Source organism: Lacerta agilis, chromosome 8, assembly GCF_009819535.1.
Source record: "Lacerta agilis isolate rLacAgi1 chromosome 8, rLacAgi1.pri, whole genome shotgun sequence".
Lineage (NCBI taxonomy): Eukaryota > Metazoa > Chordata > Lepidosauria > Squamata > Lacertidae > Lacerta > Lacerta agilis.
The window spans coordinates 58,345,419-58,367,229 of NC_046319.1; the positions used below are offsets into that span (position 1 = coordinate 58,345,419).

The 21,811-nt window shown below is 44.6% G+C and overlaps 1 protein-coding gene across 3 annotated transcripts in view; it reads left to right on the forward strand.

Moving 5' to 3' along the window:
• COL8A2 (collagen type VIII alpha 2 chain) overlaps positions 1–21,811 on the forward strand; it is a 70,601-nt gene that overhangs the window by 35,515 nt on the left and 13,275 nt on the right. Inside the window, exons 1-2 of one of the 3 annotated variants that reach the window (XM_033157705.1) lie at positions 5,719–5,926; positions 19,697–19,878. In XM_033157705.1, coding sequence (XP_033013596.1) covers positions 5,904–5,926; positions 19,697–19,878 — 205 coding nt within the window. In that variant the 5' untranslated portion in view covers positions 5,719–5,903. Of the gene's footprint in view, positions 1–5,718; positions 5,927–16,615; positions 16,759–19,696; positions 19,879–21,811 lie in introns of those variants that run through there. The other 2 variants (XM_033157707.1, XM_033157706.1) reach the window with 2 other exon arrangements.

Genomic DNA, 21,811 nt, shown 5'->3' on the forward strand with positions numbered 1-21,811 from the left:
GGACACAATCTAGGATAAATGAGGCTTGGATAAGGAAGTTTAAGAACATAATGAAAAACACTGCTGGATTTATTATCTGTTGTCAGCCATATTTGGAAGATCCCAGGCTCTCTGCAGTAGCTGAAGGGAGAGGTGGGCAGAGCACTTACAAGCATTGGAAGAGACTGGGAATCTGTTGGAAAAGACAAGGGAAGCTAGCTATGCCAGGAGCTGCTGCCTTAAGACACCTGGAGTGCCTTAAAACGGCAATGCACCACAGCTTCCCTTGCCCTGCACCTTTCTCAGTTGGCATATGGTTGCCAGTCAGTTGGCCTGGAGGTAATGTAGCATTGAGATGCAAAAGATTCCCTTCTCCTGGCCCCTCTAGCGGAACACCTCCTTTCCACAGTGGCCAACCAGATGCTTGCCTCACTATGCCTTGCCCCCAGCAACTCATGTCCAGAGTCTGACTGCCTCTAAACCTGAACAAAAGCCAATGTGGTGTAGTGGTTAAGAGTGGTAGACTCATAATCTGGTGAACCGGGTTCGCGTCTCCAGTCCTCCACATGCAGCTGCTGGGTGACCTTGGGCTAGTCACACTTCTTTGAAGTCTTTCAGCCTTACTCACCTCACAGCGTGTTTGTTGTGGGGAAGGAAGGGAAAGGATAATGTTAGCTGCTTTGAGAATCCTTCGAGTAGTGATAAAGCGGGATATCAAATCCAAACTACTACTCCTCCCCCCCTCCTCCTCCTCCTCCTCCTCTTCTTCTTCTTCTTCTTCTTCTTCTTCTTCTTCTTCTTCTTCTTCTTCTGTAATAGTTGCAGATATTAGGGAGTGTGCTCAGGAGGAGGCCATTTTTCACAGGCTCATGGGGCTTTTAATAAACTGTCAGAACTTTGCTGCAGCTGTGTATGAAAGTTCTCCAAGATATGCTGGGTCCTGGAAGAGCACTGAAGTGCTTACCTCATGCACTGATACTCATGCACTACACCCAGAGGACTCTGCTGCATTCCAAACAATTAACTCACTAAGCCTTGTGGAACACCATCAAAGACAGAACATGGAGTGTGATGGATCGTTGCTTAGTGACCTGAGACATCATGGGCGGAAAGGTGTCTATTCATGCAGCATCCAACAGCTTATTTGGAGCAAGCATGGATGGTGTGTTATTTTTCATTGTGGTTGTGGTGTGATAAGGAAGACGCACAGAGAAAGGAGGGAGTGGGAGAGCATCTGCGTTGCATGCAGGAGGCCCCAGGTTCAATCCCCAACATCTGCAGGGTGGGCTGGGAGGGGCCCCAATCTGAAATCCTTGAGAGTTGCTCTCAATCATTGTAAACAGTACCAAGCTAGATGGACCAATGCTCTCCGTCTCAGCATAAGGCAGCTTCCTATGCTCGCTCTGCACAGGCTCTCAGATACTCTTGTTATTGCTTCCAATTCTCCCCCGCCCATTTTTGTGCTGAAACCTGGGAATGAACCAATTGCTTCTGATTCTGAAACTACTGTAGACACGAGATTGAACCATTGGTCATATCAAGCCCCGTTTTCACTGTAATTTCATATAGTCTGTATGATATCTGTGCATTGCACCGTCATAGTTGCAGCAGCATCCATGTGAAGTAGGTAGGGAAGGGCCATCCTGACATACTACTTCGCAGGGAATATGTTGTGGGAAAGTTCAGGGTGGCAGGAGAGAATATATTGTTTATTAATATCCTTCCTAACTTGCATTAGCAAGTTCCTTTACTTAGAAGAATTGCATTCTCCTTTACACAGCAGAAAACTAGTTGCAAACTCGTGTGAGTTTCTTAAGACAATTCGCAATTCAATCTGGCTTGTTCTAATATTTTCCTGGTAAGACCCCTTGAATCCCTCCTAAGAAGAATAAAGACACCACAGTCTTATTCATAAGCAATAAAAGGAAAGTTTATTCATGATCAGGCAGAGCACTGTGTGATCCCTGAAGGCAGGCTTTAGGCTTAAAGTTACAAACTTATACTAACAGGTTTATCCCATAAGGGAGATGACCTTGGGGACTGTTTGGCTGGCAGCCAGCAGTTCATACCAGGTAGTTCGCGGGACAAAAAGAAGATGGAAAAGAGAGAGTGGCAGCATGCCTTGTCCTTTTACCAGGTCTGGAAAGGTCATGCCCACCCACTAGTCACATGCAAAGAAGGCTGCTCCAGGCCAGGAGGAACAGGAAGTTCGACTGGCTGGACCTTACATTCCCTTACATGTCCACTCTAGCAAAACAAGGAGTGTTGTACTTGACTGCTCCCAGTGGATTACATCCCACATATCTATATCTTATTATGGATTTTTTTCCTGGCTTAATACTAATTCCTTTTCTCTAGGGTTAAAGGAACTCTGAGAAGTATATTAAGATCAGGGATCTCTAAAAAAGAGATTCTTAGCACCTTGCCAAGTTACAACTCCCAGGATTATTGAAGGGAAGACACAGCAGTTGCACTGGTATGAAGCCAATAGCAACTTGTAGCATAGATTGGGGACATATGCTGCCCCCCCCAAAAAAATTTTTATTAGTGACCTACTCCTGCAGTGCTGTTTTACCATTCAGACACCAGTTCCTGGCTTCCTTTATAATAGAATCATAGAACTGTAGAGCTGGAAGGGACCATGAGGCTTATCTAGTCCAACCCCCTGCAATACAGGAATCATTTGCCCAACATGGGTCTCAAACCCATAACCCTGAGTTTAAGAGTATCATGCTCTACCAACTGAGCTGTTCCAGCATGATCTTCCCCCCTTCATGCTAAATGGTAGGACTGCCTCTGATTCATCTTCAAACAAGTTATTCCTGTATTAGATTAGATTAGATTTATTATATACCGCTTTTCATTAAAAAAAAATCTCAGGGCAGTATATAGGTTTGTGCCAACCTTCAGGATGCTGTGGTGATTGGAATACCCCCTGCGCCACGTTTAACCCTGCCCATGCCGTCTTGTTTCCTCCTGTTTCCCCCCCCCACCCTGAGCTGCTCTGTTTCCTGCCATAGAAAGTCTAAGATCAAGACTCAAGTATGCTTCTCCCCAAACGAAGGCCAAAGATGCTACAGATTTGCACAAAATTGCATATTTATAAGTATGGGTGAAAATTCAGAAATAATTGCAGCTTGATTCTCTTTGCTATAAGGGGCTTGATTTGAGGCATCAGGAAAGCCTCCCCTCCCCCCCCCCCCCCCGCTTTCCTTTCAGAGTCTTTATAAAAGATCCACTATTCAATCAGCCTCTGACCTGTTTGTTGAGATTGGAAATGTGGCGGCAATGGGATGCCATATTGCCTAACAGCAAAAGCAGTATAACCCTGGAATGAATTTCGACAGCTTGAGGTACAGCCAGTTTCCATAGTGGAAAAGTGTTTGCATTAAGCCCACTATGGCTTCTGGTTGGCATCCTCTTGCCTTTCCCCCTCCATCTGCTCTGAGAGACAAATTATTTGGAACATATATAGTCGTATTGCTTCAAGTCAGTATTATTCCCTGAATACAGCGTACAGAGGTTGGATATCACTTTCCCAATCCCAGGTTCATCTTCCTGCTCAGCTATGTGAAAAAGTGGATTACCTTTCATCTTAAAATGGCAAAACAAAGAACAGCATTTTCTGCCTTAAAAAGTGATGTAGAAATGAGTAAGAATCTTAACACAGAGCAGAGTTATCACAGGAGAAAGCAGCAATATCCAGCAATTAGAAGTTATATAAATGTGCCTCTTTCCTTTCCGTTGTATCATAATCCATCTTTGTCTCCACCCAAAGCTGATAGCAGAAAGAGAAATAATTTCAAAAACCCTTCTATGACCTCAACTTAAGATGAGTATCCTTTTGTATCTTGGAACCAAATGACACTTTAGATGCATGGCTGACAAAGGAATTCATCATCTTCTCGTCTTATAATTTTTCATTAAAGCAGACATGGCATTATTGCACACAGGGTCATCCCCCCCCCCCATCATTGGCTGTTGCTGGGAACAGACTCTGCGCAATGTTATGTCATGCAGAGAGATTTTGTAGGTCAGCACTGGCCATTCCTTGAAAGTAATGTGCCCTTTCAGCTTATGCCAAGTCTTTAAAAGGTGTAACAAAGTAACAGTAACAATAGGGGCTGTTGAATATAATGACAAACCAGCCCCTAAGGAACCAGTTGCTTTTACACCAGGGGCTTCATGCTCACCCATATCTCTTCATCACTGTAGGCAAAACACAAGGCATGGGGTGACTGAGCTAAGTTCCAAGACACAGGACTACCCTTTTAATCAATGAGGGGGAATATGTGGCCCTACAGTTGTTGTTGGACTCTGGTGTTGGACCCAGTTGGTCCCGGTTAGTATGGCCAATGACTAGGGAGAATAGGCGTTGGAGTCCAACAACACTGCAAGGGTCACATGTTCCCCATCCCTGCTTTTAAGGCTCCATTCTTCAAGAAAGGGACACATTCTGGGAGGGGTGGACTGATCTAAGAAGGATAAAAGGCCTCCGTTGAGCTCCAGACTTCATTGGAGCAATCTGTCTGTTTGGAGCTATCCAAGGTCCTGCAACTCTAGCTTGGCCCCAACCTGCCTGGCTCCCTGCCTCCCTGACCAAAACATTGCCAGGCATTCCTTGCAGCCCATGACCACCATTTGTGCTCTGGACAGGTCACCATAACCACTCACCAACATTGCAAGAAAGTCCACCCCATCCTTGCCTCTGCTCCTGCTGCTTCCTTTGCTGTTTCTCCTTGGGCAGAGAGATCACAATATGAGAAGGAAGAATTGCTAACACCAACAGTGACAGATGAAGATGGCGCCTCCTCTTGACTTCTGTTACACGCTTGGGCCAGTGCTTCTTGTCTCCTCCTCATGTATCAGTTTCACTGTGAGAAATCTTTGTACAGTATGTGGAAAATGGGTCCAGGGCTTGTAAGCTTAGCTACTATAAGAACAAAATGCTGGACTAGATGGTTCTTTGGGCTGATCCAGCAGGGACTTCTCTTATGTTTCTTATGCAGAGATCCCACCATGCAGAGAATTGCAACAGGATTGAAAACTACCGGTACACATGGTAGATCTGTCAGTGGGTCTCCCCATTTTTATTTTCATTTCGAAACAGCTGTAGGTGGGACTCCAAATTTGATTGCCGAATCAGCACTGCCTGGAGGTGTGTTCACTCTTTTACCATTTGCCATGTCAGGTGGTGTTAGCCCCAAGCCAAGAGAAAACAGGCACAGTCTACATATCTATCCCTTTTCCCTAGTGGGTTCAAATCCAGAATCCTTGTGTCTGCTTTAATACCATCAAGATCTAACCGTAGCTCTCCCATGTAACATGTAATTTGGCCCTGATTGAGCTCTGGTTGCTCCCTCAAGGCAGCTTTGTGGATTCTCAGTGCCTTGCCAACCAGTAAGCAATGGCCACTCAGATTTCTGCAGCCATTGCTGACACCCATTAAAGCATAATTTCAGAGCTATAAGGGCTAGAAGTGTGCTCTGCTTGAAAGAAGTATGCATTGTAGAGTGTGCAAACTGAATATCCAGAGATTAGAAATCCCATTCAGGAGTTCCCAGTGATGATTCCTTTCTCTAGTCAGTTGCATCATTATTGCTGGTGAAGCCAGCCAGCCTGCCTTGTGGTGCAGCCACACACGAAGACTTAATTCCAGCATCGGAAGAGAAATCATTTATCTGCCACAGAGTTTACAAGGCGAAGCTAAAGCTGAAGTGTGTGGTTAATGCCACACTTGCCTGCGCACAGAGAACCCCTTCAAAGTAATAAATTGACCACTTTGTCTCGGGATGGAGCTTGTTGATGTTTAGAGGGAATATGTAAGTGGGTGTATACGTCACAGCTTGGCAAAAGACAATCAAAGTATTCAGGCTGTGCGCAGGAGCCTTAGGAAGGAAAGTGGGAGAGTCTGGACTTGGAGAATGAAGCATTTCAAGACAGGCAGGTGAGTTAAAAGATGTTCTTCGGGATGGTTTGGGATTTATGTTTGCTGTTTTCCACAATAAAAGGAAAAGGGAGAAGGGACCTTCGTCTTCTGCCCGTATGTGTTTCTCAGAAAAGGAGGGAGGGTGAACTGCAGATATATTTTTCTTGACTTTCCTTGTTCATTGAGAGCATTCAAGGGAGTTGCTGTTACCACCAGGCTGGGCTAGAGCTCTCTAAATGCCCAGTTTGCAGGGAGAGGGAGAAACAAGAGCATGCAAGTCTCAGAATCCAACTCTCACTCTGCTTGGAGACCCTTTCTAGGTGTGTTTTTAAGGAATTGCATAACTTCTACCTTGTTTATTAATAGTAGTAAGCCAGTTGATGCATAAGTCAAAATTGAGCAGTATTGCCTCATGATGAAGGATAATGATGGAGGCGAAATTGGGGTGGAATCTTTTGGGTCAGTATGTGCAGAGGAAAACTTGCAGGGCTGTTAATTTCACAAAGGCCTCCTTCACTGAGCCAAAGAGACATGATGGGGGGGGGGGGAGCCATGTTGGTGCAATCACCAAGTCTGCCCCATACAAGCACAAAAGGGTGGCTTAGCAAATTTGCATTACTCCAAAAATATCTTGGAGGAAGAAATCCTAAGGTGAAAGAATCCAAAGGATGCCCAGTAGGCATTGAAGACTGACTGTTGGAGAGGGGATAAAAAACTAGGAAAGGGAATAAATGAATGGAATATCATGGAAAAGGGTGTGGCTGGCTGGCTGGCATCCTGAACAGGAACACTTCATGCTGCAACATTTTGTTGCAAGTCCCACTTGTTCATGTATAAAGCTAGGCATAGTTGGTGTGGGTGCTTTTAACAGCAGATATTGTGTGTGGATGAGGGAAGCAGAATTTGCCCCTGGCCTAACATCCACACACTCTTCCCACAATTTGCAGCCCATTCTGATACAAGGAGTGAGCCGGGCCAAGGGGCAAATGCCTGGGATGACGCTAAGAAGGAAGAGTTCTTCTACCTTTATCCACACCCTCTTTTTAATGTTGCAAACACCCCTTTTAAATTATGTGACTGGAGAAGACTTAATGATTGAACAACATCATGTTTAATTTGGCCCTGAGAATGTGAACACCCAGGTTATACACATGCCAGATGTGCCGGGCTTTCTAATGATGGATCAGAATGCAGATGATAACCATTGTGAATCGTGCTGTTTGCTTACTTGGTATGAATTGCTACTTCTATTTCCTCAAAGAAGGTGTCTGAACATGGAATGGGGATAAAAAACAGAGCTGATTGTTTAGTAATTCCTAAGTAGCAAAGCAAAGGAAAAGGGCTTCCTTTCTATAGCAGCTGATGATTGCTTTGCCACAACAGCCATAAGGTGAAACAAAAAATGTGACAGGTAATTCACCTGGACTTGCCCATGCCGAGACTATAAAGCCAATCTTGTAAACTATATACTGTGTGTAGTTCACACAGCTCAGGCAAACATGCTGAGGACCAATGTAACTTGAAGGGACATAGCTCTCATCCCTGGCCATGCTGACTTGGGCGGATGAGAACTGTGGGTCAACAGTAAGGGAAGAGCTGTAGCTCAGTTGCAGAGCATCCGCCTTTTATGCACAAGGTCCCAAGTTCAATTCCCAGCCTCCCCATATAGGACTGAGTCTGAAACTCCAGAGAGTGGCTTCCAGTCAGTGCAGACAATGCTGAGCTAGATGGACCCAAGGTCTAACTCAGAAGAAGGCAGCTTCCTTGTGTTCCTATGAACACAGAAAATGATCTGCAATATGGATCAGATATCCCAAGCTACCTACACATACTCGGTTTTCTACACAAGCTATGAGGGCGTACCATATGTTTCCCCCCCTCCATTTGATCTCCTGTTCCCATTATTCTTGTGATTTGTAGTTTCCCGCATGGAATTGACAAAATGTGCTCTAAATATATACACAAACACAAAACTGAAAAAGCAAACTGGGACAGATCTTCCCTTGGTTTAGCAGAATTTGTGACTTCTTCCTCCAGCATTGACTTTTTGTTATTATGTGTGGTTGAAATGCCTGTTATATCACCATCAGAAACAACTTAGTCAGCCCAAGTCCCATGACCCAGTTGAGTTACCTCCCTGGGACTCATTTTGTGCCTCCCTGTTACTTATCCCTTCTGTGGGGGATCTGCTTTGTATTTTTTTTTTCTTGAAGGCCCAGTTTTATGCTGCTTTTACAACTCCTTGGGACAAGGGGGTCTGTGTTACAAGCTAGTAAATTCACATTGGCTGGAATCCTCTACCCTCCTAAATCTCCAGTTACAGGATCATTGTCTTGGGGATGGAGACCTGCCCAGGGAGCCAAGAACTTTGACCCTTGGTTAATTTTCCTCACTCTTTATTTCTGCAACTTCCCTTGCTCTCACAGGTTCACATTTCAGCAGATTGTTTTATTAATTCTATTATTGTACAGCTGGAGAGCTATAGCATTTCTGTGTTTAAATTTTATTTTATGCTTTCTCCTGGAACAAGGAATGAGAGCAAGAGAAGGGGGGGGGCTTACAATTTCAGTAGGGATTTTAATTAGTAAGCATAACCCAGTTAGAATCCAGCAGAAGAAAAACAAAACAAAACAGCTTTCCATACACAACATAGAACCCCAAAGTAATTTAAATTTCTCTTCCAACAGGCAAAATGTAAATTTGTTTCTTTGCTTGCCTTGTGTACTGCGTTGTTGTGTGCGTTATCAGAGATTTTGATTCACTTTGCAAACAGCAAAGTTGTCTGATCTGGAAATATAACCATGAAACTTCTGATTTGGAGATGGCTAGGAGTTCTCCAAACTGAAAACAAAAAACCATAAGGAATGAAAGGTGGGGTGGTGGTTGAAGTTGCTCATCAACAGCTGTTAGCACATGGACAGCAGGCAGGACACAGGTCACCTGTCATAGTCTTCCCATAGATGTATTTCTATTGAAATTATAGTAATTATTTCTACATTTAAATCTGTAAATACAAATTTGCATGTGCACATTCTGTGCAAATCTATCCTCTTTTATTTTTTGGTGACACCTTTCCTCTTTTTTTGGCATTGCATAAGTGGCAACCCTACATTTCATGTTTTCCTTTCTATGTGTTATCAGTATCCTCTGATCTGGAAGCCTTGCCCCTTAATGTAGAAGATGCTAGCCCTGGTTTGTTGAGGGATCTTCTACTTTAAGAGGCACTGTTCCCCTTATTATTACAGGGCAGTTCCTGGTGTCCCTTGGTTCAAATTAAGCTTTAGATCCTTATTTTTAAAGGCTGGCTTGACATAATGGATTCTGTCATGATGATGTGCAGCCTTTTTGTAAACAATTAATAATACAGTTCTGTAACTTGTGTGACCAGGCCCTGTGTGAAATTTCCACACCTTTGAGCAGGGGGCAAAGGGTGACATCTACTCATGCAACTCTAACCCAAGATTCCAGTCCTTGTGAGTGTAGAGCGTAAGACTACCTTTAGGCCAATGGTCCATCTAGTTCAGTATCCTGTTGTCACAGTGACCAACCAGATGCCTGAGGGAAGCCTGCAAGCTGGACATAAGCGCAACAGCACCTCTGCCCACCTGCAATTACCAGCAACTGGTATTCAGAGCTTTTCATAAATCTTCTCTATTTAATCGAGAAATAAAATCTGATTGTACATAAGTGTGTGAGTTTGTGTGTGACAGGCAAAGAGACATTAGCTAAGAAATGAGGCAGAAATTACAGGTGATGCTAGTCACCCTCCAATATGGGGGCAGCACTTGGTTCGGCCCCCAACCGCATGAGACTAAAAGCAGTAGTGAGGGGAGGGCAATTTCAGGATAGAAGACCGGCAGAAATGAAAGGTTTAAGACCTGCCCCGCCTTCCGCAGCATGCCATCCCACATTGGAGATTGCAACCTGGGCAAATGCCCTAGGCTAAAAATATTTTTGTGTTGGGTGTGTGTGACTGTAATGAGCATCATGTGTAGTTTCAGTGCAGTTTTCTAGTGCTTTGCACTCTAGAAATCTGTCGTTCGTTGGTCATGCACTTCTGTGACCAATTTTAGTTTCACTGTTGGCAGATGCAGTCCTTTTTGCTTTAGCACAGTTATTAAAGGTGCTCTATGGTGAGTGCATCTTGTGCCAGGTTTACAGTGCGGATTCTCCCCTCTCCTCCCCCCTTGCCCCCCTTCATGGTTTAAAGCCCATACTCATGGCCCTGTCTGCAGAGGAAGTTTTGGCCTAGGCAAGCGATGGATTTCTTTTTCACGCCCAATTTGAGCTGATTTATTTTAGTCTGGGATGTGATGGGAGGTTGCCAGGGTTCAAGGCCAGCCCCCAAAGAGCTTGTTTTCCCCATCCCATCTTTTTATAAACTTCTACGGAGCTGAGTGTCGATGTCCTGGAGACCGAGTGTTATGCCAGATTCCCAACTGATGAGTGGCCAGGATACATTTGCTTTGGTGCATTTTGCTGGCACAGCTTCCTTCGTCTTCACAGATGGAAAGGCATAGCTCACAAAGAAAGCAGCCTGCCTAGTGGAGGCATGGTAACCCTGGCGAAAGGAAGCCAGCATGTAAAGAACATATCTTGGACCCAGGACTTACTGCATCATATTTAGTGAACTGTATTTAACAACTTAGATATAGACTCCTTTTCAAAGGGGGGGAATTCCCATAACAATTTGCAAAATATAAACAATAACAACAACTGAAAACTAGATACAGCTAGAAAGAAAGGTGAAGCATCACAAAAGTGATGCCAAACCTTCCAACACTTCCAGTGCCAGAGCGCCAGCATCAGTAGCACCAAAGAGGGAGCTTTTTTGAGTGGGGGGGCAGTTTGGAGGATCCAAAGGATCCAACAGCTGACACACCTGATTCACCCCCAAACCAGGAAGAAGTTTGAACATGCTCAGGAGCATATCAAAATCCCCCTCTCCCATTTTCTTCCTATTGTTTCCAAGACACTGGATATGGTGGTTGAACCGCCTTTGGATTTTGCCCCACACCTTAGGGTTGCAGCCATAGTTAATTCATTGTATGGATTTTAGTAGATTAACTAGTAACTCTTAAATAAAAGCAATAATAGTTTTGCAGCAAAAATGCATGATTTCTTTGTTTTTAGATTCTTCATACGTTTCACAGCAGGCATTATCTTAGAAGCATTCTTTCAAAGAAGAGGGGAAATCCCTCTTCTAAGTTAGCACTTGAACATCCATATGCTACTTGCATTAAAAACAATATATAGATATATATGCAGTGGTACCTCGACTTACGAGCGACTCGACTTCCACATTTTTCGACTTCCGAATGACCTCCGGAAGCGAAAAAATGGCCGCCGCTTCTGAAATTTTCGACTTCCAAAGTGAAAGCGGCGGCACGATACCTCGACTTACGAAGATTTTAATGCGCTTTTTTCGAGGTACAGGGTTTTTTTTCGTTCCGAGATGGCAGCTTCGACTTGCGAAGATTTCCACTTACGAGCCGCCTTTGGAACGGATTAACTTCGTAAGTCGAGGTACACTGTATATTAAAAAAAAAATCTGCAGTTAATCAAATTGATAAAATGTTTTCATTCTCCACCAGTTCTACACACTACACTGCGGTACAGTTCACATCCAGACAACTTGTTTACTGAGCATTTGTCCTGCGGGGTGGTTAATGTATGTTGTCCATTTATTAAGCATTCATTCTGCTTTGTTTGCAGGGAGGTTATATGACATTGGGTCAAGTAAGTGCTATCCCACCCTTTCCATCCATTTCCCTTTCATTCTCCAATTTCAGTGGCGGTAGGGGTAATGGGTGTGATGCACAAGAGTCCCACATCATCTTTCATTGCTCAACTGAATTTGGCAGCGGGGGGGTGGGGTGAATTCCACCTGAAAATTGCGACAGCCTCGAAGCACTCACAGACACCTTTGCTGTTAAGATTCATATATACTACCCTGTGCAATGAGATAAGGAGAAACCTGCCTATATTGCAGTTGGCCAGGCTCAAGATCCAGCATGAGCCCCACCCGTGTTTGCACAGCCATCCAGGCCTCTTGAGACAAAATGACTTGCTCAACGATATACTTTATTGTACGCTGCATTTTGTGGAGGTGGATTATATATATCAGAGGCATATGGGGCTTCATTTGCACTGCAAGTCTGAGCCAGTTGGCTTCTCTAAGAGGCCCTGGTGGGTTTATTATTTTCTGTCTCTTTTAGAGTTTAGGAGAGGAGCACTTGTTTTTATGAAACATTGTCTTATGGGGATTTGTCTAAAAGGAGAAAAGAAGCCCATATTAAGGTATCTCAGCTGTAAAAATATGTTTTCTGCTATATAAAAAGAAAGCTGAAGCAGGGGGATCATGGAGGGATGTGGAATAATCTGAATCAGCAGTTTGATTCCCCCCCCCCCTTACCTGGTATGACCTAAATGTTTGTGGCTCTCTGGCTCTGCTCCTTTTTTATTTTTCTTCTCTGCTGGATAGATTTTAATGACAGCCTATGTGAAATAATCATAAAATGAGGACCCAGGAGACCTGGGCTCAAATCCCCACTCAGCCATGAAGAAGAACAGTGGCTGAACCTCCATCTAGTCACAATCTCTCTCACTGTTACCTACCTCACAGGATTGTTGGAAAGATAAAATGGGGGAAGGACTGTTTGCACTGCCTGGATAAAATTGTAATAAATCTATAAACATACTCACCTACAAAGTGGTGTGTGCATGCATTGCTGTATTGCTGTAGTGTGCTACCATATTATTATGTCTGTGCTATATTACTACTACTACTACCATAATATTTATTCAACTTATTTTCCTCCCACTCTTCCTCCCAAAGGAACTCAGGGTAGCAGACACAATACTGACTTTTTCATTTCTGGTTCATTCCTGTGTTCCACCATTGTTCACTGTATTCCTAGTTTTACATTTTTGGCTCAAGGTCCTGTCTATATTTATACTTTTGGCTGGTTTGTTTTATTTGTTTAGTCACCCAAGTCCAAACAACAGATTAAGATTCTGCTGGTTTGGGGCCATGTACAACTCATGAGTACAGTTTCATGAGAGAAGTCGTTAAAAGTTTCTTAGCATTTCCCATCATGTTAAGCAGAGCTCTCGCCTCCTTGGGGATATTTTGCTTTCTGTATCAGTCAGTGGCATAGCTGGGATACACTTCATGGCTCTGACGTTATGAGTGCCTGAAATGAGTCTGTGAAGGGTTGCCAGGCCTCACTGGCCCTTTGCTGGCAGCTGGCCATTTAGCCGGGCCCCAATTCTCACCAACCAGGCCATGACTGCAGAGGAGACCACATTTGGATGTTGCCTGTGGGAGAAGAAGGCTGAGAAACTCCCCATCAGCTGTCTGATGGCAGAGAAGGAGGCCAGCTGCTGTGCCCTAGGTAGAAAGGAGGGAGGAGAGACCGGGAGGTTATAAAATACCTCAGAGAGCGGGAAAGGGGAAGCCCAGTGGAGACACAGAAAAGATGCTAGGCAATTCCTAAATAAAGCACCTCTACAGAGACTGGGGAAAGGCAGTCTTTGCTTCTGATGTGTTCTGGTATGTTGCAAGGCTACTGGACCACGGACAGCTCTAAATGAGCAACTTGTTGCAATAAAGACTGGGAGCAGACTATAGCCTTCTATGCCTCTGTCTCCAGATTACCGGTACCTCTTCTAGGCTGCACCCCCTTGGGACCACTTCGGAGCCTTAAATGACCTAAAGATCGGCCCCCTCCTTCATTCCATAGCATCCCTCCTGGTGCTGGCTAGCTGGCTGGCTGGTAATATACAGTGAGAGGCATCTGGTTCTTCAGTCTCAGAGGAAGGTTCCATCAGGGTCCAGACTCTGGCACTATGGGTCCTGGTGGTCTGAAAGATTCCTTGGGGAGTTAATGTCCAACTACCTCATGTGGAGTGTCTCCCTATCCTGCACAGTTAGCTCTCTGCCCTGTCCCAGACTTGCCCTGCCCATCTGTTGCTTCTGCGGCCTCTGACCCTGTCCAGATCATTGCTGGATAGAATAACAGAAACATAGAATTGTAGAGTTGGAAGGAGTACTAAGGATCTTCTAGTCTAACCCCCTGCAATGCAGGAATCTCATCTAAAGCATCCATGACAGGTGGCCACCCAACCTCTGCTTAAACTTCTTCAATGAAGAAGAGTCCACCACCTCCCAAGGTTGAACAGCTCTTACCATCAGAAAGTTCTTCCTGATGTTCCTGATGAACTTGAATCTATTAGTTCAGGTTCTACCCTCCAGAGCAGGAGAGAACAAGCTTGCTCCATTTTCTATGTGACAGCCCTAATCTCTTCTTAGTCTCCTCTTACCCAGGCTAAACATACCCAGCTCTCTCAAGCGTTCCTCATAAGACTTGGTTTCGTTATTCCATCTAGCTGAATATTGTCTGCACACCCAGTTGATTAAACCAGGGGGACTGTTGGTCAAAATAAAAATGGCAGGGGCAGTGATGCAGCACTGAATATGGGTCTCCATTTACTCATGAGCCTATTAGTGCTCATGAGTAAATGGATACCCTGTTAGGCCTGGGTCTAGCTGTTGATATGCACCTCACTAGGGTAAACCTTATGGATCTGCTTTCAGCAAGCTATCTTACATGCATAACAAGAAAACTCGTGGCTATGTATTCATTGTTCTTGACTACTGGCTTCCAATTGGGTTGTGATAAATGTGCTCTGTTGAGTTGTTGCTTGTGCTGGCCTTCCACATGCAGAAGGTCCTAAATTCAATCCTTGGCACATCTGGTGTAAAAGATCAGATAGCAGCGAATGGACAAAGATCTTCACCGGAGAGCCTGAAGAGCCACTGTCAGTCAAAGGGGTGAATAGTTTGAGCTAGTCTAAGGCAGCTTCCTGTGCTCTGTTGTTGTTTGAATCCCATTCAGCTCCACACTGTTGAAAGGTAAAACAAACAAACAAGGAAAATTATAACTAATAGTATATTTACCTTTCATTTGAGGCCTTCTTGGTTTGGGATTCTGCCTGTTCTGTGGCTTGGGGGATTGGCGTGAAGAAAACCTTGAAAGAGGAGAGAGAGAAACAGCTACACAGTCAAAATCTCAGAGTCATCTGCAGTAGCAAGGTCCTTATTGTTTAGGTAAGGGCAAGATTTAAAGGGGGGGACAGTGAAAAATATAGTTTCCTGTTGTTAGAGGGTTGCCCAATGGATTCATCCTTTGAACATCGTACTTTGGGTTGCATTTAATAGCAGCATTTCTCCACCATCTTCTCTGTTCCCACTCCCCCCAAAATGCAAGTAGCTAAGTGTGCAACAGAAGTACCGGTACCTCCCAAAAAATTATTCAGTTTGGATGAGAGGGGGAATTCAATAAACAACCCAGTGAAGAGGGCTGAGTATGCTCAGTGGCCATGGATTGCTGATCGTTGATAGTACATATCCAATATCTCATCTGTGCTGTGTAAGAAGGAGGCATCACTAGAGAGGAATCTGTTTGATAGTAATCTAATGATCAGATGAATATTGAATAAAGTTTGGATTGGAAGCCACCCTTACCAACTTTCTTTTGTCCCCCCCCATAATTTTTATTGAGTTTTTCCATAATTATAGATTAGACAAAAATATACAAAATTATAACTTATACATATACATAGCTTATACACAATTTATACGCAACACTTGAATTTTATTCTTTTATATACATAAATTTTATGGTCTTCTTTGATTTCACTTTTGTTTAAAAAAAACCCCACAAAAATACATACCCCCCAAAATAATAATAATAATAATAATAATAATAATAATAATAATAGTAATAATCACTTTCCCCCCTTCTGCTTCCCCCCATTCTTCTTCTGTTTTATTTTGACATCCTTGATTGGTTGCATGGTTTTGCACTTCTTTATTGTATTTGTCATCTATCCCATGTTATTATTCTAATCCCATCTATAAGACCCCTCCTTCCAATTTATTCCTGTTCACTTTGCTTTATGCTTTCTTTTGTAGGTGATTATGATTCAGTTCCCAGGAAAGCTGTCTTCATAAGTCAGGGATCAGGCAGTCACACAGAGACTTGAAGATTTGTAAAAATGCCAAATTTAGGAATGCTCCTGTTCAGGGTGTTTAGCCTGCTGCTAGCCATGTTCTTTTCCAGGATAGTCCATTGTATCCTCTCTTCTCTCGAAGATCAGCTTAGCAGTTCTTTCCCCACTCTTGTTCTTCCACAATGTGCTTGCTCTGGGGCAGCCTTCTTTGCTGGCCGGGGCTGATAAGAGCTGGAGGGCTCCAGGTTGTCAAAGGCTGTTCTAGGTCTACACCAGCCAAGTCCAAAATCCGTTTCGGGGGCCTAATCTGGCCCGCCAGTCGGTTTAATGCGGCCCATTTAGCAGTTTATTTCCTGGGGTGAAATCCTAAAAAAAAAATCAACAACTTCTATCCTTAAAAAAAGCTTAACAATAACTCTGGTTGTCCCTTTGGTTGGCCCTCACGTCCCTTCACTTCATCAAATCTGGCCCCCTTTGAAAAAAGTTTGGACACCACTGGTCTACACTGTACACCGATTTCATTGAAAAAATAGTCTCACGTGGAGCCTCAAAAGTTGCTGGGGTTGTTTTTTTTTTTCCTTTAAAGGAAAGGTGATAGGTCTTATTCCTCCAGGGGTCCCATGTAGCTTGCATTAATTCTTGCCCTCCACCAGCTTCCTCTCTGAGCGAGGAGCCATTTCCTCTGCTGGTGACAAGAGGGCAGTTTGTGCAGAAACCTTGGGAGACATGGAAGGAAGCAGCCAACACAAACTCTTCCCCTCAGATCATTGGAACGTCAGCTGCAGCCCTAGCCACCTTTTGGCCGGGTGAGGGAAGGAGCCCTCTTCTCAAAGGTAAAAGTAATAAAAGGAGCCTTAATATACATCATTTGGGTTAGACGAGGAATGACATTGCTACTAAAGATCTTTCAGGTTCCCGCCAAGCCCACATAGCATTCAAATCACTTCCATGTGGGGGCCAATCTCCATCGCTACCCGCTGTTAAAACTCTTCTTCCTCTTTCTTCATGGTGTATTTTTTTCCTCCCCCCCCCCCACTCCCCTTTCAGCTCAGGAAATTCCAATCAAATCCAGCCAAAGAGTAGCACTCTTCATTCCTTCAGAGGCAGGAAAAGGCTGAGGTCTTTAATTTTTATTAATGGCGATTGTGGTTCAATTAGTCCACAGCACTTTTGGTGTTCTGTGTCATTAAACCTGTCAGAAAATAAACTGTCCTTTGCTTCATACAGGCCTCATTTGAAGCCTGTGCCTTGGAAAATGTCGCAAGAGTGGAAGGCAGTATTTATAGAAGGCCCTTTAATTTTACACAAGTGGGCACTTTAGCAAGCGTCTGGCATTACTGAGCATCATAAGCAGTCAAGGTTACTCATAAGTACTTGACCAAACAAACTCCTGTTGACGTTTTAAGAAGCACCACAGCGGAGAGTTACTAGCTCTGGCGATACTCCAAGTGAGGGAATTGTGTCTCCGACATAGTCATTTTTCAAGTCGCCAAACACAACAGGGTTTCTTCACACCCCCTCTTCAAGCCAGAGGGTTTCAAAGGCAGCACAGTGAGGCCTTGGCTTTGGAATCAGAGACGCTCTCAAGAGCCAATTCCCAAGCGCACACATTTTTTGCTGGAGGAAATCCTGCTCAGTCGAAAGACGTGATAATAACCCTCAGCTTGGTCATCCCCCCGCCGCACTGTTGCTTCATTATGATCTCATTAAAGGGTAGGTGGTGGTGGTGGATGAGTCTGTAAGGAGCGTTCTAGAGTGGGTGTCATTTACTTCAGAGGCATATTTGCCATGGCCGGCATAACATCTAGACCTGTTCCTGGAAATACTAAGGGATAGCTTAGTTGCTCTCACCCATGCCTTGGTAACCTCAAAATTGAACTACTGTAATGTACTCTGTGTGGGGCTACCCTTAAGGCTGGTTTGGAAGTTGCAGCTGGGGTCAAACCCAGCGGCTACAATGCTGAGCAGGGTATCTAGACATGCACATATAGCTCCTGTGCTGGAGGGGCTGCACAGACTGCCAGTTTGCGACCAAGCCAGTTGTAAGAAGTCCTTGATAGCAGATAAAGCCCTGCACCAGTAATCTTCAACCTTGGGTTGGGTCCACAGATGTTGTTGGACCACAACTCTTGTCATCCCCTGCCAGCTAAGCTCAAGGTCAGGAGTGATGAGAGTTGTATTTCAGGAACAAATGGGGGAACCGAGGTTGAAAAACACTGCACTTGGGACCAAGTTACCTGAAATAGTGGTTTTTCCCCCCTTCCCCTTATAGATCTGTGAGTTCATTTAAAATAATCAGAGAATGCCGTGCTGATCGTGCAACAGCCTGCAGAGAAGCATCTGGTGGAAAGATTCTCTGCAGAGGTGCCTACCTTATGAAATGAAGAGGGCCCTGTGATATTGTCTTGTGAACCACTCTGAGATCTTTCAATGAAGAGCAGTATAGAAATCTAATAAACAAATAAAATAAAAGTAGGACAGGCATCCATGGTGGTTTGTTTTTACCCAATGTCAGGTTTTTGTTTTTGTTAGTTAACCTCTATGCAGCACTGTGGGTGCTTTACAATGGTGCTCTTATATTGCTGTTTTGTAAAACACAACTAAAAAAAACTTCAGCTGTGTACACACCATACATTTAAAGCACATTTCTTGCCCCCAGAGAATCTTGGGAACTGTAGAGAGCTAGAATTCCCAGCACCTCTAGCAAACTACAGTTCCCGGGATTCTTTGATTTAAATGTACGGTGTGTACTCAGCCTATGAGTTGTGGTTTGTTTTACTGAAAAGCAACCTAGGAATGTTTTTGAATGAATAAATACGGTATGTGCTTCGGCTGTTTTTGAAACAAGTGGCCTGATCTAAAAGACGTGGTTGCATGGATTCTTCCCCAAGCCCTCAGGAGTCAGCTATGCATTCACGATGTATCCCCACTAGGGTAATCTGCCCACACTGTTCCTTGGGGTGGCCTGATACAAAGGAGAATTAGGGAGGGGCCAGTCTGTACATGTTCAACAGATGTATAAAACAGGAGGTTGGCAGGTACCACATGTCATGCTAGCTGAAATTCCCACTTCATCTCAAAATGATACAGGAATGCAGTTGCCCTTCTGTATCTTGCCTCCATCTGTCTGCACAGCAGATGGGGTGTTCTTGTCAGCAATGTGAAGGGCACATTCTAGGAGAGGCAACAACAGATACAGGGTCTTCTATGTGGAGGAGCATGGATAGAAAGGCCTCAGTAAAATAATTTGGCAGCATCAAGAACCAGTGGCTACAAAGGAGGAGAACTGGGGTGTTGGGGGAGTGGGAAATTCAGGAGGAGATAGCAGGGGGAAAACACTGGGGAATTTTACTCAGGGGCAGGGAACCTTATTGAGCCAGAAAGCCACAGGCGGGGCCAGAACCAAAAGTGGGCAGAGAAAGAAATGTGGACTTTTGGACATTAAGCTGACCTCTTCTACACAGGCTTTCATGCAGACACCTTTCTCTCTTCCATCAAGGTTAGCAAGAAGCATATCAGATCTCAAGGGCACATTCCAGCCAGGCAAAAATACTCAGGTAGGGTGCACAGCAGGGCTAGTGAGGGGGTGGCTTGGGAGGGTGTTTGGCCCAGTGGGCCGTAGTTGGTTCCAGGGCCTGAGGTTCCCCATTGCTGCTCTAGCAAAATCTCCCTCACACACATACACCTGCTTTGTTTTTGCAAAAAAAATACCCAAGGAACAGCTTAGAGATCTTCTCAAAAGGTGATTTTGCTGTCACATTTTGTTTGCAGAGAGACTACCAACAAAGCCACGATGCTCCATGAAGTAACCCTGTGGCTGTTGCTGGTGGTTGGCATCTCCACGGTGACTGGAGGGGGAGCTGGAGGTGGTTATGGGCAGATCAAATACATGCAGCCTGTGGTGAAAGGACCTCTCGGCCCTCCATTTCGGGAAGGCAAAGGGCAGTACATAGGTAAGTAGCCTTCGGGTGCACAGAGTCCGGAGGAGGTAGAAGGTGTTGGGGGGTTGTAGAGTTTTAACTTGAAGGAACAACAACTCCCAGTATGGGCCAAACTGATTCAGTCTTCTGTGGCATTAGCTACCCCTCCCAGAGTGGTATCATCTGCAAATTTGATGAGCAACCCCTCCATTCCTTTATCCCTCTCATTTATAAAGTTGTTGAACAACAGTGGGCCCAGGATAGAATTCCCCACTTGTCACTTTTTTCCAGGATGATGAGGAACCATTAGTGAGCACTCTTTAGATTCAGTCAACCAACTACAAATCTACCTAGCCATTACCTTGTTCAGCCCACATTTTACCAGCTTTTCTGCCATTATATCATGGGGAACATTGTCAAAAGCCTTACTGAAATCAAGATCCACTATGTCCCCAGCATCCCCCTGATCCACAAAGCTTGTAACTTTATCAAAAACACACACAGGAGGTACATCTGGAATGACTTGTTTTTGAGAAACCCATACTGGGTCTTAGTAACCAGAGGCGGAGGAAGGGGGATGTAGTGGGGGTGGACTGCCCCAGGTGTTTTCGCTGAGGGGGGTGACATTTGGCACACCGCCCGCAACTCCCAAGCCTACCCCAAGCTGTCGGGGGAAAGGGGGAGCTGCACTGTTTTGCCAGTGGCATCCCCCCTTCCCCCTTTGTTTTGACAGCTGGGGGAGGCTTGGGAGTCGCGGGCGTGCAGCATGCCGAATGTCCGCCATCAGCGGCTTGCTCCACCCCCAGCTACAGGGCGCACATGCTGCTCCATGCTCCCAAGCAGCTATCCCGCGCCTGGGAGGGCACCCTCCACACGCTGCCCCCCTTGGGAGTGCGCCCGCCCTGGGCATCGCAGACATATGCTCCGCTGCTGATGACAGCATCCTTTTTTTCTATGTGCTCACATATCAATCTATTCTAGGACCTTTCTTGGTATCCGTGTCAAGCTAATCATTTGGGAGTTTCCTGGGTCTCCCCCCCCCCTTTTGAAAATGGGGCAAAAAGAAGATTCAGGAAACTACTGGCCAGTCAGCTTGAGGGAACTACAAGGGATCAAGCCTTTTCTGTGGTGGCTTAACATATATGGAGCTTCCCAGTAGAGCTGAGGTTGGCTTCTGCCCTTTTGTAAAGCCTTGAAGTCTGATTTGCATTGATTGGCCCTTGTCCTGTGTAGTTTATGTTTCACTCACTGAAAGTAAGTTGGTATATCATTATATTACTGGAATTGTGAGTCTGTTTCTATTTCTTTAAATCTATTTTAATACTTTATATATAAATACATATATAGACGTTTGTTTGTTTTTGTGTGTGTGTGTGTGGTCTTTTTTCTTGGTATTAGTGATACTGTTTGTTTTATACATGTACTTTTTATTGTTGAAAGATTCTTTGGATGGGATTTCCCCAGAAAAGCAGCAGATATCTAAAAATAAAAAAGCTGGTGTAAAACAGATATAAGTTCACAGTGCAGCTGTGCACAATAGAGGTTAGCTCTGCTCCCTTCAGATGATGGAGCAACAGTTGTGGCTGTCGCTAGGCATGTGCGCATGCACACACATTATTCAACCTGAGGCTTATCAGATCTCAGAACATGCTGAACCTTATGGATTTCCCTGGAAAGGCTTGGGTTCTCAGATCAGTTCCCTTAGTATTTACTGTGGTTACATGTCAATGGCATCACAACCCTGCTAATAGACAAAGGTGACTGGGGAGTGCAGTGGCTGGAGTGCTGGACTGGAAAGGCATGGGTTTAGACCCCATGTGTTCTGGACAAGACACCACCTCTCATTCTATTGTTGTTGAGAGTGTAGGTCCTATATTATGGGACCAGGGTGCGATATTGGTGTTTTCTGTGACAGGAGATGTAATTATCTGTTTTATTCTTTTTTCCCTTATAATCAGAAGCTAGC